The sequence below is a fragment of the Narcine bancroftii genome, chromosome 1 (assembly GCF_036971445.1).
Source record: "Narcine bancroftii isolate sNarBan1 chromosome 1, sNarBan1.hap1, whole genome shotgun sequence".
Classification (NCBI taxonomy): domain Eukaryota; kingdom Metazoa; phylum Chordata; class Chondrichthyes; order Torpediniformes; family Narcinidae; genus Narcine; species Narcine bancroftii.
Window position 1 is genome coordinate 36633980 of NC_091469.1, and position 18615 is coordinate 36652594.

Sequence of the window (18615 nt, forward strand, 5' to 3'; positions counted from 1 at the left end):
TGAAGGGGAGCCATGAACAGAAAAGGTAAAATATTTTATGTTTTTTTTTATGTAGTACTAAGTAAAATTGACTGCTTCACAAGGAAGAGGGACCATAAACTTTGAGCACAGCCCAAAAAATGTTTGAGAATAGCTGACAGCTTCATATAATGAACGAGGATAGTTCAAAGAAACAGGTTATCTGAATAACTGATGAGAGTAAACCTGAGCACACAATGGGGGCATCTGAAGAAATTTTAAGGAAAAAGAAATCAGCAATTTAGGATGATGCCATACTTACCTGGCAGGGGAGAGACCGTGATCAGAAAGGCGGTTCTCCCAGGACGAGGCTAGCCCATTGCACTTCGGGTGTGCTGACGCCTGCGATGTCCCCAAATGCGGGATACTCGACTGCAAAATTTGTGGTAGTGGGGGACTGCGTTTATATATTTATTTAAAAAAAATAAAATAAAATGGAAAAAAAATCAATGGCAAAGGTTCTGGCTGCAGACGCAGTGCAATCAAAAACTGCCTATTCCTTTGTGTAGCTGGGACTTCATCTTGGAATTCTAGGACAAGTGCAAAGAGTCAGTGCAAACATCTCTGACAAGAAGGAGAGTGAGGGAGCGAGGGAGTGTTGGGACACAGAAGCAAGTGGCCAGTAGGTGAAACCAGACAAGAAAATGGGCAGATGGAGCATTTTTATTTTGGTACCACCGCATTTTATTTTTCTCAACTTAGATAAAATATTTAGTAAATCACATTTCTCTTATATCAAATGATTGTAATCAAAAACAGTTGTTGTTGCTGTAATAAGAAATATTATGATAGAATAATGGACATAAGACCATGACATAGGAGCAGGAATAGGCTATTCAACTCATTGTGTGTGTCCCGCCATTCAATCATGAGCTGATCCATTTTCCCACTCAGCCACATTCCCCTGTCTTCTTGCCATAACCTGGTTAATCAAGAACCTATCAATCTCTCCTTTAAATACACCCAATAACTTACAACCGCCAGTAGGAACAAATTTCACAGATTAATCATCCTCTGGTTGAGGAAATTTCTTTGAATCTCTGTTCTAAGAGAACCTCCTTCAGTTCTGAATTTGTGCCCTCCTCTCCTCGATTCTCCCACCATGGGAACAAAATCTTTCTACTTCCACTTTGTCCAGGCCTTTCAACTAAAATTCCAATAAATACAGGCCAAGAGCTGTCAAATATTCCTTATATGACAACCCATTTATTCCAGGAATCTTCCTTATGAACGTCCTCTGAATCCTGTCTAACATCAATACATCCTTCCCTAAATGAGGAACCCAAAACAGCTCACAATACACAAACTGAGGTCTCACCGGTGCCTTTAAAAGCCTCAACATCACATTCCTGCTCTTGTATTCTATTCCTCTTGAAATGGATGCCAGCATTGTATTTGTTTTCTTCACCACTGTCTCATCCTCAAGTTTACTTTCATGGTGTCCTACATGAGAACTCCTAAGTTCCTTTGCATAAGGGAATTTTCAATTTTCTCCTTCTATCTTCCCACTAATTTTTGGTTTGTCGTATGCCCTTTCTTTTGTTTTTACATTGGCTTTGACTTCCCTAATCAGCTACAATTGTGACATTTTTCATTTTGAATATTTTCTCTGTTTTGATATGTATCTTTCTTGCACCTACCCCATTTCATGCAGAAACTCCATCCCTTACTGCTCTGGCATCCTCCTTATTAATGCCCACTTCCAATCTACTTTGGCTAGTTCCTCTCTCATGCCACCATAATATCCCTTATTCCACAAATACTGACATATCTGACTTTAACTTCTCCTTGTTCAATTTCAAATTGAACAGTCATATTGTGATCATGGGCCCCTAATGGCTTTTGTTTTTAGCCTAAACACTCTAATCTCCTCTGATGCATTACACAATGACCAATCCAGTACAGCCATGCCCCTTGCTCTGAAAAACCATCTCATGGGCATTTGACAAGTTCTCTCTTGAGATCTAGTCCCAAGCTAATTTTCCTTATATGCTTGCATGTTAAATCCCCCAGACTATCCCCATAACATTGCCCTTCTATCAAGCCTTTTCTATTTGCTGATGCAATTTGATGTCCACATCCCAGCTACTGTTTGAAGATCTGTATGTAACCACCAACAGTGTCCTTTTACCTTGCAATTTCCTAACTCAACTCACAATGTTTCTACATCTTCTGATTCTACATCACCCGTAATGATTTAATGTTATTCCTTACCAATCCCTTCTGCTTACTTTCAATACACTGTGTATTCTTGGACATTCAGCTCCCAATGATATCCATCCTTTTGCCACAACTTCATGATGGCCACAACATCATACCTGCTGATCTACAGATCATCTACTTTATTTTGTAAATTGCACGCATTTAAAAATCTTCGGACCTGTATTTGTTTCTTTACCAACGATATCAACTTATTGTTTTGAAGCTCAAAGGGAAAAAAAGATATGAAAGAGTATGGAAAAATCTTCTCCCATGCCCAAAAGCGTTCCCTATGTTTTCCCATATTATCCCAATATTTCTTGAAACACTTAAGCGATCTTACACTTATTCTCAATGATTGAAGAACGTATTGTTTTTCCCTTTCCAGTCTAAAGGCATAATGTTTGTCTGGCAGATTGTAAAACAGGAAACAAAATATTGCTCACGGCCAAAAGGTATATGATATTGTAAAGAACAGGACAAGCATTGCTTCAAAATGATAAGCTTTGACTCTGCTCCCAGTCTGAAAATCAGTGTGAACTATTTTTGATACTGGAATTAAATTTAGCATCTCTGTTGACAAAGACAGGTCAGATGTATAAGATGACTCATTTACCCTTTGGCACAAGAGACAAATAATGCATACCCGAAATAGACACATTATCTCCTCTTAGGAGAAATCTAATATATTTTCGACACCAGATGGCTGTCCACCAAAAGCATCCAAATAATAACTAAATGTTCTGTACATTGACAATTGGATCAAGGCAGATCTCAGATCTGATGCAATTTTGATGTACTCCAGCCAATCTTGTCATTTAAATACTATATGAGAATGAATCCTTGGAAGAAATGCTCCCAAACAAGTGTGTGCAATCTTATCTACTATCAGGGAAGAATTTTGAATTTGGGTTTTCATAGTTTATACTTCTGGTGTACTCGAAGAAAGATGATGCAGCATGCAATTACAGATTCCAATCACTTTTTATCTTATGTCGAAAGGTCTTTTAAGTCTTTGAATTGAAATTTACACAGCACATTGCAAAATAACGAAGTCAAATTTGATGGCCTATTGACTCCTATTTTTATAGGATAATCACATATTTTGATCACTCGGAAATGAGACTCTAAATAACATATTGTTTACTTTGCAGTATAATTGTCTAGCTGATTTTTTGTGTTCAGAATTCCATGTAATCAAATGTAGCAAAAATAGAGTGAAATGAACTGATGTGTGAACTTTTAATTACCCTGAGATTTACCAGTTATTTCCTTGCTCTCTATTGCTTTGCATTCCTAAATAGATATCAGCTTATTAGAATGGCTCTGTCCAAAGGCTGAAGAGCTGTACAATAAATGAATTTCCAGCTCTCAGGGGAATTAGGTTCATGTACAGTGCTTTAGAAAAGAAGCGGTATTTTGTTGCTTGATAGCAATTATTGAAGAGCTTGTTAAAACGACTCCTTTGGAGAATGGGACTGTAATATTTTTATTTTTGTTACTTCAAGCAATTTTAGGGCTAGAGGATGTGACATTAGTAAATTGAATCTTGCTCATTTACTTTTCCTCAAAAAAATGCTGAACATATTTAACAATGGTAACAGTTTTATTTGTTTTTTTTTTAATGGAGGCCTGGAATCGCTTACCTGTTTGTGCTTTAAAGCATAGTGTATATGGCCTAAAAGACTGTGGAATTTAAAGTACCAAAATAAGGACAGGGGCCTGGAAATTAACCTCATAGTCAAGACCAAGCTGAGTCTCACTTGGATGTCGGCTGCTTTGGCAGATCTTCCATACCATCACATCCTATGAAGCAAAACAAGGCAGTGTCTTTAACTGTGATACATCTCTTCCAGATGAGCCTAATGCTCACTTTGAAAGGGACAACAGCGATGGGCCCTCATGAGCCCACACAGCCTGTCTGTTCTCCAGGTCTCTGAGTCTGACATGAAAAGAATCCTTGGAAAGCTTCTGACCCAGACAGTGCAACTGGTTGCATCCTCAAATCCTGTGCAGACCAACTGGCTGTTTTTACAGACATTTTCACCATCTCACTGCTATGGTCTGACATCCTCACCTGTTTCAAAAGGACAAGGTGACCTGCCTCAACAACTATCAGCCAATAAAACTTACATTGACTGTGATGAAATGTTTTGACATTGTAGTGCGAAAAAAAGCTCTCACAACTGGAGGGAGAACAAAAGCTTTTATAGCTTATAACTATGGGTAAGGTTTCACAGTAGTCTTTGGAAGGGTTCTGGGTTTAGGCAGGAAACCAGGATTATATGTGAGCAGATGGGGGCAGAGCCCAACAACCTACCAGTGAATCCCAGTTCACTGCATTCACCCCTTCCTGTAGAATTTAGGGTCCATGAGTTAAGACAGAAAAAAATTTGAAAAATATACAGTTATATACAGGATCTCCAGACCCCTAGATTCAAGCAGTCCAGGTTTCTGGAGAGCCTGTTGGAGTGCTTTAGCACCAGGGGGCCCTGAATTCCTTGGGTGGCATGGTCCCCTTGTGAGGGAGGAGAGGTGGGCTGGGTATCCGGCTCAATGGTGGAGGGGGATGCACTTTCCTCCTGAACTGGATCCCCTGAGGCCCTGACTGGGGGTGGTGAGAATAAGCTCCATAGCTCGTAGGTCACTTGAGGCAATGGACCCTCTGCTCCGACAGGTGCCAGGTCCCTGATGGAGACAATGTTCTTTCTGCCATCCAGGTACTCCACATAGGTGTACGTGAAATTGGCATGGAGCAGTTTCATCCTTTGCACCAGCAGGTTGGTCTTGCTTCTCCTCACATGCTTCCCGAGAAGGACTGGACCAGGAGTGGTGAGCCAGATTGGGAGTGTAGTTCCCAATGCCGACCTTCTTTCGAAAGTGAATAGGAGCTTGAGAAGAGTAGCATTGGTCATGGTACATAGTAGCAATTGGATGGAATGGAGAACCATAGGGAGGACTTCCTGCCAGCGTGGGTCTGGAAGACCTTTTGACTTCAGGGCCAGTTTAACAGCCTTCTAGACAGTGGTGTTCTGCTTTTCAACCTGCCCGTTCCCCTGGGTGTTGTAGCTAGTTGTCCTGCTGGACGTGATGCCCCTCCCCAGCAGGTTCTGACGCAGCTTGTCACTCATAAAGAATGAGCCCCAGCCACTATGAACATAGCTGGGATACTCGAATAGAGTGAAGAGGGAGTCTAGGGCCTTCATAACTGACAAGGTGGATGTGTTTGGACATCAAATGGTGAACGGGAAGCGGGAGTACTTGTCAGTGATGGAGAGGAGGAGGGTGTTCCCGCTCATGGAGTGGAGAGGTCCCTTAAAATCAACACTGAGCCGTTCGAAGGGCCTGGATGACTTGATTAGGTGCATTTTTGTGGGGCAGTGGAAATGTGGCTTGCACTCCGCACAGACCTGGCAAGACCTAGTCATTTCCCTAACATCTTCCATGGACTAGGGCAGATTGCACACCTTGACAAAATGAGCCATGCATGTAACCCCTGGATGGCAGAGCTCATTATGCGGAAACCGCATTTGGCTGGTTTGTGCAGAAGCCCAGCTTCCTCTGGATAAGGCATCTGGAGGGTCATTAAGAACTCCTGGCCAATAGACAATGTTGTAATTGTAGGTGGAGAGCTCGATCCTCCACCTAACAATCTTGTCATTTTTTTATTTTTCCCCTCTTGTCATTATTAAGCATGAATGCGACCGAGCACTGGTCAGCGAGGAGCATAAATTTCCTACCAGCCAGGTAGTGTCTCCAGTGTCTCTCAGCATCTAAAATGGCTTGAATATCCTTTTCCACAGATTGGTTCTGGAGCTTATGGCTTTGTAATGTCCAAGCAGACGTGTCTCAGACTGTATGAAATCTCGGTCTGCTGTACTGTATCTCCTATTCTTGGTGGCAATAGGTTTTCAGTCCGAGCACAAATTCGGGAAGAGAGGTGGGGGGAGGGCTGATATTCAATGTTGAGAGGCTGCATGTGGGTTCTGATTTTATGGGCCCTCCATTCTGAACTGTAACAGGGAGGAGGGGATCAGAATACTCCAAGGTCATGCTTTTAAGGTGACACAGGAAGTCCAGACCCAACAACACCGGAGCACACAATTCATCAAGTATATACAGGTGAAATTTACAGAATTCCCCCCCTTCAAATGACAAATGTACTATACAATCTATACAATGTTGTTGAATACACGTAGAATGCAAATTGGATGCAAGGAATATGTAGTAATTGGAAGGATACATCTTCAGGTTGTACACTTGCACAGTCGGTGAGTCTATGAAGCTTTCATTAGAGCCTGAGTTGATTGGGCATTTAGTGAAATGTCCGTTTACCTTCATGGTCACGATGGAGTTGCTGACCTGGTGGGATCTGTCCTGGTCTAGGACCCTGGACACTCCATACCTCTCACTCGAATGGCTCCCACTGTCCTGGGTTACCCTGCATGAGTAAGATGGTGTTGACCTCGTGGAGCAGCAAGATGGCCACCCTCCTTCCTCCTCTGAAGATGATGGCACCGTGTTTGAGTTCAGGTTACAGCAAGATGGCTGCCGAGCCTTTTTGCATCATTTCCTTACTGCCACCCTCCTTCAGTGTGTAGCACAGCATGTGGGTTCAGGTGAATTCAGAGCAGGTGGCTTGGGCTGGAATTGGATCCGGGAATGGTGCTGGCCACGGAGTTCCCCTGGCTTCACTTCGCATGGCAAACCCTCGTCCAATGTCCTTTCTTGCCACAGCTGGAACACTCTGAGTCTTTAGCTGGGGAACGAGATCAGGGATGTTAACTTTCGCCACAGAGAAAGCACTAGTACGGGAAGCGGCAGCCGTTAGGGCTGGGCTAGTGGGAGCAGCTGGACTTTGGAAGGGGTCACCTGAGTGAGCGAGCTCACTGGCTTTGAGTTTGTCATTCTCGAGCTTGGCCTGTTCCAACGATTTGGCTAGTTCAACGTGGCTACTCAAGCAGTCGCTGCCTCATGTACCTGAAGCGGATCCCCACGACTAGAGTGTCCCGGATCTGCTCTTCCTCATGAACCTGGCCCAAAGCCACTGCACCTACACTTCTTGGCAAACATCCACAGATCCAGCAGGTAGTCATCGATGATCTCTCCTGGCCACTGGTGACATAGAGCGAGGCGGTGCCTCGCTAGGACCTCATTTTGTGACCAGGTACTTCAATGCCTCAGTGGCAGCATCATATGTAGTGCAATGCCTGGTGACTGTATATCCCTCTGTTCCTACCCTCGAAATGGGTGCGGACCTCCTGAGTTCATCAGTGTGGAAGACATCTCTGGTTGCGTTCAGGTAGGCCTGGAAGCAGTCCAGCCAGTATGTGAACTCCTCAGCCATGTTGGGGGACAGAGAGGGTCTGTCAGAAGCATTACTGGCTTGAATAGCACTTCCATCATTTAGAAAATAAGCTAATAAAATTGTAGTGTGAATAAAAGCTCTCACGACTGAAGGGAGAACAAACGCTTTTATTAGCTTATAACTAAGAGTAGTAGGGTTTCACAGAAGTCTTCGGAAGGATTCTGGGTTTAGTTGGAAACCAGGGTTATAAGTGAGCTGATGGGTGTGGAGCCAGCCATCAACACAACATACTACCAGTGAATCCCAGTTTACTGCAGAGAGGTAGGTTATAGAGCAGATTAATATTCCAAGTTTGTCTTCAACACTGACTTGGACTACTTCTCCATAACATCCCAACTCCTGTACTCAGTAACTTCATTTATAAATGCCAATGTGCTAAAAGCTCTTTTGATGATCTTATTGTTCGAACAAACATTTGCAAAATCTTGAGGGCTTTCACTTTCAACCTGAAACCTTAATTCTTCCCACAGATGCGGCCTAACCTGAATATTTTCAGTAATTTTGGTTTTTATTTTGGGCACTTCAGTGAATTGACTCAGGACTATACCTGAGCCAATCCACTCCACCTCTTCCAAGAACCACTAAACTTTACTCTTCTTGGTCACCATACAACCATTTTATCTTCATACTGTCACAGGGTCATACAAAGCTGGTCTTCAGCCCACTGTGTTTATATTGGTCATCACACTTCCATCTATAAAAAGCCCATTTACCAGAACTTGGTTTGGAGTCGGCAATGTCTTCCTATCACCTGAATATCCTAATAGTCTATAAATGTCAGTTCACAAACCTCTTGGCAATACCTTGTGGACTCCAACCACCCTTTGGGTGAAAAAAACCTCAAATCTTCTCTAACCCTCCTAAAACTTGTTCTGAAACTATGGTTTCTAGATTTAAATACATTTTCTGAGGAAAACCTTTCCTGTTATCTACCATAACTACACCCTAATAATTTTGCATCATTATACTAGGCTTCCCTTCAGCCTCCTCTATGCTATAAGAAACAAACCCAACCTATCCGTTTCCTCCTCATAATTGTAACATTCCATCCCAGCACCACCCTGGTGCATCTTCTCTGCACTCTTTCCTGTGTAGTCATACCCTTCACCTGATGTGGCAACCAGAACTGCTCATATACTTTAGCTGTGGCCTAATTAATGTTTGGTGTTATACCTAGTCTCTCTGCTTTTCCGTTCCACACACTTTCTAATCGAAGCATTAGCGACAGATATATTGTATGTCATTTTCACTGCCTTCGCTACGTGTGCTATCAATTTCAGGGATATATGGCCATATAGACTGAAGTCCGTATGTGCTCTCAGGGCCTTATATTTGTTGTGTATGTCCTATCCTTATAAATCCTCTCAAAGAGTCTACCAGTAAATGTACATCAGGATTAAATTCCATTTTCTATTGTTATCAACTAGTCAATATCCTGCAGCCAGATTATCAACAACACTTCCAATTTTTGTGTCACCTGTAAACTTTTTATAGAATCTCATGCGGCACATCTAGATCATTCTCCTAAGTAGGAAAGATGCAGTCTCCAGTGTCTCTGCCTCATCCATCCGCACCCACTACACATCGGGGCTGGTAAAAGATTGGTATGGTCATACTTCAAGTGCCACTGTTGGATTAGACAGCCTGGTAGATACAACATGAATTCCATTTTCTGCAGAAATATCTGTTAGAACACAAGGAAACTTCATCCTGTACAGTCCAAAACTGAAAAGTGGTCACCTGTTAACTCAAAGGTCAATGGTACGCGTGTGAGAGAAAGAAAAGCATCTTTCAAATTGCAGAACCTGGGTAGCCCGCCTGAGACCCAGGTGTGGATACTGGGGCAAAGGTGCTGAAAGCACCTTTCAAATCTCAGGGGGCCATTAAATTGACAACACACTCACGGGAACTATGTCAGTCTCTCCCCTCCCCCCCCCCACCTGATCATAGCCCCCCTCCCTCCCCCTCTGCAAGTGCTGACATCACCAGAGTAACTGGGTAGGCCATTGACCCATTCAAACGACCAGAGCAGGACGCCCGGATAAGTTTTACACTGAGTTCTCTGACAACTTCTGAGGTAGGTCAGGGACCCACTTGGGTTCTGACCAGGTTGACCCAGTTGGACCTTTTCAAATGACCATGTAACTGGGGCACTAACCGTGTAAATTGCCCGGTTAACCCCATTTTACTTGGCTGTTTGAACGGCTCTAGAGAGAGAGAAAGAGTGATGGGGAGAGAGAGCAGGGAAGAAAGAGGGGGGAAGAGAGAGAGAGGGAAGAGAGAGAAAGGGGGGAGAGAGAGAGGGAAAGGAAGAGAGGGGCGAGAGAGAAGAGAGAGGGGGAAGAGAGAAGGGGAGAGAGAGAAAGGGAGAGGAAGAGAGGGGCAAGAGAGGGAGAGAGGGGGAAAGAGAAGGGGAGAGAGAGAAAGGGAAGAGAGAGAAAGGCGGAGAGAGAGGGAGCGAGCTCCTATTCCATTGTTCCTTCCGGGCGATATCTCTTTCTGTTCTCCAGCCTGCAGTGAGCTGACGCTAGGGGAGGAGCGCAGGCGTGATGGTTTGAGGATGACTGACAGGAGACGAGGAGTTCAAACCAGCAGCCGGAGATTCGAGGGAAAGAGCAGAGCCTTGGGTCTGCATTCGCCTTGTTCCAGCCCCAGTGTCTGAGTGAAGGTCCTTTCCCACCAGAACTGCCTTTGGCAAAGCAACTCTACCGCCGCATCTGCACTCAAGAGGAACAGATGACAACTCTCGGGAAGACGCGACTATTAATCCTTATTGTTTTGATTCACGGTAAGGGTATCTTTTTAACCTCAATAAAAATAAAGTTTGCGAATATAAGGACTTCGTGATTGGTCTAAAACCCGGGTTATTGTACAGCATGTGGTTCCTGCTGTCTGCAGACAAGAATGAGATATGCTATAATGGATATGTTTATGCCCTTTAAATGTCTTGTTTTATGTGTGCGTAGATTGTTTTAGTTTCAAAACAGAGGACCGTCTATTCCAGAGGATATTCCGCCGATATAATCAATTCATCAGACCAGTCGAGAATGTCTCTGACCCCGTGATAGTGCAGTTCGAAGTCTCAATGTCCCAGCTGGTCAAAGTAGTAAGTGCATCCATGCATGGAGTTAACTTAATTACAAGTGTGTTTTTCGATTTATGGTGCTGTTACCTTTCAGAGTTTAATTCATTCCATTTCAATCACCTCTTTGACAGGATGAAGTCAACCAAATAATGGAGACAAATCTTTGGCTGCTGCATGTAAGTTGTATCAGGTGTACTGCACAGATGTTCACTTCCAGGGGACAATGACATCACTCATGTAACATCAGGCCCTGAATATGGTCCATTAATTTGGTTTCTCAGAAATGGGAAGCAGAACAGAGTGATTTTTGTCTATTTACTTCCAATCATCTGATGCTGCCCTGCTTAATTTCATCTCAATTCATTATCAGTAGCAAGCAGATGGACTGTGGCATGTGCACTGAAATATTAGCAGTGGAGCCATCAGAATTCTCCTCATTTATTTGAAAGAGTGAACAAAAAAGAAATCTTATTCCATTGTAGCATTGCAAATGACCATGATTCAAAGCCAATAATTTCCTTATTTACTTCTTTGCTTCTTCAAAATATCACTGTGATCTGGTATCTGAAAGGCAGCATCTGTGAGAATTCTGATTCCCTCAGGACTGCATCTTAGATTTCTGTGCTCATGGTTCTGGAGTGGGTCTTGAACCTTCTGATGCAGAGGCTAAAACATTGCTAACTGAGCAAGAGCTGGCACTTTAGGCCAACATGGAGCTATCCTCATGCCATGTTAGATTCCCTGATGACATTGGAAACATCCTGGATCTTTGTAAAAAGAACTTTCATTGAGGCAGATGGAACTATTCCATTCACTTTAAACAAAATAAACAAGGAACCAAAACAAACATATGCAATAAATGGCCAAGAGTAACTAGCCAGCTGCTGTTTGCTGGAGAGCAGAACTGCATGAGAGGAACTCAAGATAATATGGATCATTTTGTCTAGTATTCAAACCCTACAGCAACTCATTTTGATTATAAGTGCAGCTTAAGGGATCTATTTCCATTCTAGTATTGGGATTGTAGCTGCTGCTTTGTGGAAGTGGACCATGTGGCATAAATTCTTTGACCCAGTACCACAGTAAAATATTGGGTGTTAAATAAAAAGAATTCTGAAACTCAGTAAATTGCCAGTCCAGCTTTGAAATTTTTTGGCTTTGTTGGTTTTCATTGGAATGCTATATTAGGATATTGTTTCTATTTCATCTACTCTCTGGAATGAAGAAAAACTATTTTGTTTTAAATTCTTAGTAAGTAGAATACAATTCCTTCTGTTAAATAGCTGAAAATATGCTAGATGTTCAAATAATATTTTCCTTTATTTCTAGGCTGTTCTTATTTCATCTCAATAGTGTGTAATTTTCATTCATTATTTTATGCTAAATGTTAATTAAAATTATGCCATTCAAGTACAATTTGATGTCTTTAATGTAAGTGCCCAGTTAGTGTGCTTAATGGTATTATAGTAACTTGGACACAGGAGGTTCTATGGGACTGATACGACATCATAAATGATTTTGGAAAGGAATAAGAGCTCACGAGACACTTTTGGCAACTTCCTTCTGGGTCAGTAGCAAAGCAACATCGTTTAATAACAAAATCATACAGGTTTTATTGATTGTTAAATACTAAGCAATACAGTTGCTGCCACAACTAACATCAGGTGATTTCATGGTAGCAAAAGGAAATCTGGTTTACTGATTACTAAAATTATTTGTTCATTAATTTTCAGTTAAAAATGAAACCAACTATAATGTTAAATTATGGATTTCATTATCTGTGACCCTTTTTGCAAGAAGAATGATTATACAGTAATTTGAATCAAATGGGTAATCATAGTGTAAAATAATATCAGTAAATAGGTAGTGAATTGTGACCATTAAATAATCATTCTATTGATAAAACAAGACATATCCCGAAACTGAATGCATTTCCTTTCTTCCCTGAGCACTTCTAACAGATCTGGAATGATTACAAATTCCGATGGAATCCAATTGATTATAATGGAATCAAGTATATCCGAGTTCCATCTGATATGATTTGGAAACCAGATATTGTGCTGTATAATAAGTAAGTGTCACAGGATGTATAAATTGGTACCAGTGCATCAATTTTATGAGAGAATGTGTTGCTATTTCCACAGGTATTTGAAAGTTTCACTTATTAGTTTTGGATTTTTCACCTTTGCAGTGCAGTTGGTGCTTTCCAAGTTGAAGACAAAACCAAGGCCCTTCTCAAGTATGATGGCACTGTTACCTGGATGCCTCCTGCTATTTTCAAAAGCTCCTGCCCAATGGACATCACTTATTTTCCATTTGACTATCAGAATTGCTCGATGAAATTTGGATCTTGGACCTACGATAAAGCTGAGATTGACCTAACAATCATAGGGACCAAAGTAAATCTGAAGGATTTCTGGGAGAGTGGTGAATGGGAGATCATTGATGCCCCTGGATATAAACATGAACTTAAGTATAATTGTTGTGAAGAGATTTATCCTGATATCACTTATTCTTTCTATATACGTAGACTGCCTTTATTTTATACGATCAACTTGATCATTCCCTGTCTGTTAATCTCTTTTCTAACTGTTCTAGTTTTTTATCTGCCCTCTGACTGTGGAGAAAAGGTCACTCTCTGTATATCTGTCCTTCTCTCCTTGACAGTGTTTCTTCTGGTTATCACTGAAACTATCCCTTCCACCTCCCTGGTAATCCCTCTGATTGGTGAGTACCTCTTGTTCACAATGATATTTGTAACCCTCTCTATCATTATAACAGTCTTTGTTCTGAATGTGCATTACCGAACACCAACCACTCACATCATGCCGAGGTGGGTGCAAAAAACCTTCTTGGAATTCCTACCTAAAGTTATGTTGCTAAGAAAACCGTTGGAAGAAAAGAAAATCAAGAAATTAAGAAACAAGCAAAAAAAGGATAAATGTACCCAGAAAGACTGCACCAACCATCTGGAATATGATGGCTTCATGTTCCCAAAAGATCAGCTGAAATATCATTGCCAATACTGCAAAGGGCCCATGAGTACAGCGACCTCCAACTTGCAAGGACAAATCAGTCTTCAGTCATTTGACTCTCTGCTTAATGACTCATTTCTTTCTTCTGAAATCCAACAGACTATAGAGAGTATTAAATATATTGCAGAAAATACAAGGAGTCAGAATGAAGCCAAAGAGGTAAGTAAAATTGTTGACTTTGTCTCCATTAAATGAGTCAGATTGAGGCAGCGCACCCCTGTTCTACTGCATTGGATACTGCCACCATGACTTTCCATACCTTTCTCTTTCATGCCATTCTTGCTTCACACATTGTAAATATATCTATCATACATGCCTCAGTCACTGTCTGTGGCAATGAATTCCACAAACCTCCCACTCACCCGGGAAGGCAGGTCCTCCTGAATTCCCTTTTCCATTTATTCAAACTTGTCATATGGGTACTGGGCCTCTGTATATCTACTCCAACATATTGTTTGATAATTTTTAAAAAAGCATGTTTGGTTTACCTCTAAACATTTTCTTTTAAGGAAGGTCCAACCATTTATTTTGTGTATGAACCAGATAAACCTTTAATGGACTTCCTCCAGCACCTCACCATACTTCTAATATATGATTGTGTGCACTCATTTATCTGCCCTATTACATCTTCCAGCCAAACATTGGTGATGCTACTCAACAATTCATATCTTACTGCCATAAGGTGAATATCTCTTCAGCATAAAGATATATACAAATTTCAATTTACTCAAAATCACACTTCCCTTCTAGATTTTTCTCCTATTGACTAATAAAGATACAAAAAAAAATGATTTGAACCCAGCCAGAAAGTCAATAACTTTTCCTGTTCCCATTATTCCAGACCTGATATCCTAAGTATCTGTAAAGGAGCATATTTATCCAAGGGAATTATTCAACCAATGGGGCAGAATATCACAGTACACAATTTTAAAGAAAGATGCAGTGTGCTCACAATGTATGTTCCAAAGTGATCAGTTATTATAAGAAGCTATTCATAACTACCCCCTCCCCCAATAATATGTTAAGATAAATATGTACATCCATAATTCACTCAGGTTATTTGGTATTATCTGTATCAGCATTAATATTCACAAATAAGGATCTGTTTAAATTTACACCTTACTTATATCTTTAAAAAAATATTATGTTTAGTATTTAATTCATTCTTATATTGATTCACATTTCTATTTCTACATTTGTTAATTTACACATTTTTCATGATAAACTTTATTACAAAGCGAGCATATTTTATTTTTTGGTTTGCTAAATCTTGATATCAGTGTTGATTCTAATGAATTGTTATTTTTCTTTGATAACTCTGGTAGGGTCGAGCCCTGTATTCTTAAGATTAATGTCAGCAAACTAGCTCTATTTTTATTTAATATTATGAGGTACAGTTCATTATTGGATATAAACAAGAAACCCCAAGTGATCAAAGAATAACATTGAGAACATAGATGAAAGGTGAAGTGAACAATGAAAAATAATTTTCCAGACTATAATACATACTCAAATACAGTTTCATGTGAAGGTTTATAAAATCATGAAGGGAGTAGATAAAGTATTTTTCCCAGAGTAGAGGAATCTAAAGCTAGAAGATATAGATTTAAGATGAGAGGAGAAAGACATTAAAGGGGATCTTAAAGGCCATTGTTTTTTCCACACAGAGGGTGGTGGGTACATGGAACAAGCTGCCAGCAGAAGTGATAGAGTTGGGTATAATCATAACATTTAAAAGACATTTAGGCAGGTCCATGGATAGGGTAAGTTTATAAAATATATGGAACCAGTTTGGGTAGACATCTTGGTTGGCATGGACAAGTTGGGCTGAAGGGCCTGTTTCTGTACTCCAAAACACTGACTCTAATTTGCTCTCACTTTTAGATGGTACACAGCAGTATATTTTCCAATGAACCCAGTACGTTTAAAGAGAACACAGGAAAATGGATCCCAGTGAGTTTCAAGGGAGTGTTGATTACAGAACCAAACGAATACAAGGGAGCACACAAAGTAGGGCCTCAGTGAGTTTAAAGGGGTTTTGGGAACCTGGAACCTCTGTGTGTTAAAGGGAGGGCAGAAATGATCAGCTAGATGCCAAATGATAAGTTGGTAGTGGATTATCCAAGTTTCATTTATTGATTTCAGGCTACACCTGATCTTGTAAAGCTCCTTTTCCAAAATTATATCCTTCCTTTTTTCTAAAGTAAACAGGTGGAAATCACAAGATCTGTGACCCATTTCAGTCATCACACTGAAACCATACCCTTATCAAAAGAGGTTTTCTGAGCTACACATGAGATCCACAGATATTCTATTTTTGTAGTATTTGTTGAGAATTTAAAATATCGACTGACACTATAAGTGAGGCATTGATTTACAGATAGCTGAGATAATAGTTAATCAGGTAGAAGAGAGATCTTATTCAGAGAAGATCTGTGGTATTCTCACAGTCATCTAGGCCATCCATTCTCAACATTAATTTGGCTCTGGACCCCTTAGGACACTGCTCTTCCTATGAAGCAATCAGCAGAGAACTGTTAACATTGTGACATTGTGATTTATTATTGTTTGTTTTAATTATCTTATATAGGTTGATTTAAATAAAAAAATTCAAAAAAAAAAGCAGTAAAGTTTAGTTCTTCTGTGCTTACTGACTACATAAAAAGCATAGTAATATATTTTATGATTTCAGTCTGTGCCCCCCCCCCCATAAATGTGATATGATGTGGCTCTCAGGGGGAGCAGTATGGCCCCCCATTGAGAATGGCTGATCTAGCCCAATGATTTTCTCTCAATCGCTACCAACAAGCAAAGATCATTTATGGGCATTTATTTGATTAATGGTTCTGTGATCTTGTTTTCCTTGAAATTGTAAGTTTGTTTAGCACAGAATAAGTGTACTGAATTTACACCACATCTTACAAAATATTGTAGATTAAGATGATGAAAAATTTTAAAAAACATGAAATAAGTGATTCCATTACTTTGCTTGAAATCAACTTTTCCTGTCCCATGTTTTTGTTTGGTTTCAAAAGTTGTGAAAGAAGTCATTTGGTAACAGGGTATTCTATTTTTGTCTTGCAGGTGGAAGATGATTGGAAATATGTGGCTATGGTAATGGACAGGATATTCCTGTGGGTTTTCATTTTAGTTTGTGTTCTGGGAACTGCAGGGTTGTTTCTACAGCCATTGATGATGACAGAATAATTGTGTAGCATTTAATACCTATAAAAGTCAATAGTATTAAGATCCAGTTTGTCATGTGACATTGCAATCTACATTACATTAAAAAAATTAAAATGACTGCACTGAAATCTCCATTTTTCATACTGTGGAAATATTGATTGTTAACAAATCACTGACATGGCCACTTATGGACAAAACAACAAATCATCTATAGTACTATTCATATTATCATATCTAAGACTTGAGATCATGTCCAGAGTGTGTAGCAAGAGATGTGATGAATATTTCATGAAAAAGCACTGTTTAACATTGGAAATGAAATTAACCGCAAAATTATCTCCTGGATTTTTCAATTTTTTTTTCTTATTACCTAGTAATGATTTGGTTGAGGATATGCAATAAACTGTAGATGCTGGAATCTGGAGCAAACCCTCATCTGGAAAACTCAGCATTAGTGGGAGTAAAGAAATGGTCAATATTTTGGGCTGGAACCTTCAACAGGACTGAGAGGAGATGGCCAGAATTATGAGGGCAGAATGGCAGGAGTTGGACAAGGGGCCAGTAGGGAATAGGTGAACTAGAGAGGGATGAAGAATGACTATTCGTTCCAGCTTTTAAAATAGGATGCACTTTCTACACATTTTGCCTGAAATATCTTGTGCACCATTTTTTTTTCAGAGTAAAATGAAGCATTTATTTGACAGGAATGCTCAAGTGAGGAATTTTAAGACAAGAAGTAAAGTTTTGATATTGTTTCCAACACATGGCAATCCTTTGAGAACAAGATTTTCTGGACCATACGTAATTTTTAATTTTTTTTTAAATTTTTCACACTATGAACCATACTGACCAAAATACACACAAACATTTCCCTCTTGAATATACACAGTGTCATTTCCTCCCCTTTCCCCCCCCCCCCCCCACCTTTGGTGCATCATATTTTAAGAAAAAAAACACATTTGCTTCACCCTTTAGGTAACCACATGACTAATCTCTATTGATTTCAAATTATTTTTCATGCATGTTTCAATTCATCTATGAAGTGTGGATACCATTGATAAGGCTGGTATTTACTGCATGTACCTAACTGGGGAGGCAGTGAGCAGTCAACACCTTGATGGGGACTTGCAATTATACATAAACTAGGCTGGGTCAGGATGGTTGATTGTCTTCTCTGAAGGGCGTTGGTAAATCAATGAGATTTTGATGGCAATCATTTGATTTTATCGTCATCTTTACAACTGCTATTGTGATTTATCTAATTGTTGTATTTAAGTTTCTCATATGACCTCAGTTTTTTGGATTATTGGTTCATCCCTCTAGATCACACATGTCAAACTCAGGCCCGTGGGCCAAATTTGGCCCATGATATAATTATATTTGGGCCGCAAGATCATATCAAATATGTATTAGACCTGGCCCGCTGGCCGCCACGCCAGTATAGCGCATGCACAGCTAATACTACAAATCCCAGAATGCTTTGCAAATGCGTTGGCACCGGCCCGTCAGCCCGCTAATCGCCCCCACCTCCTCTCTTTACTTTCATTAGCATCTGCGACCTGTCGCCCAACTCACATGTAATAAACCCCTCACGAAAAATGGCCAAACGAAAGACAGAAAACAGGACCTTTCAAGACAGGTGGGAGGCAGACTATATGTTCATCATTTTAAAAGACAACCCTGTTTGTCATTGAAGCAAGTTGTTATTTTTTTGACTTGTTGGC

At 40.4% G+C, this 18615-nt stretch overlaps 1 protein-coding gene and 1 non-coding gene across 2 annotated transcripts; both read left to right on the forward strand.

Moving 5' to 3' along the window:
• Positions 1-272: 272 nt before the first annotated feature.
• LOC138752036 (U1 spliceosomal RNA) lies at positions 273-436 on the forward strand. Its single transcript, XR_011350328.1, has one exon. It is a non-coding gene; the product is annotated as a U1 spliceosomal RNA (small nuclear RNA).
• A 9861-nt stretch (positions 437-10297) lies between these two features.
• chrna6 (cholinergic receptor, nicotinic, alpha 6) lies at positions 10298-16933 on the forward strand. The gene is made up of 6 exons (XM_069884022.1): positions 10298-10373; positions 10552-10691; positions 10802-10846; positions 12632-12741; positions 12862-13864; positions 16790-16933. Exons 1-6 carry the CDS (start codon positions 10322-10324, stop codon positions 16910-16912), a joined length of 1473 nt encoding a protein of 490 aa, XP_069740123.1. The 5' UTR covers positions 10298-10321; the 3' UTR covers positions 16913-16933.
• The last annotated feature ends 1682 nt before the right edge of the window (positions 16934-18615 follow it).

Excerpts from the sequence above, each read along its gene's own strand:
- chrna6 (XM_069884022.1), top strand. The coding sequence starts at position 10,322 with ATGACAACTCTCGGGAAGACGCGACTATTAATCCTTATTGTTTTGATT. Across the intron at positions 10,374-10,551 it reads CCTTATTGTTTTGATTCACG|ATTGTTTTAGTTTCAAAACA; the intron begins GTAAGGGTATCT and ends ATGTGTGCGTAG. Across the intron at positions 12,742-12,861 it reads GATATTGTGCTGTATAATAA|TGCAGTTGGTGCTTTCCAAG; the intron begins GTAAGTGTCACA and ends TCACCTTTGCAG.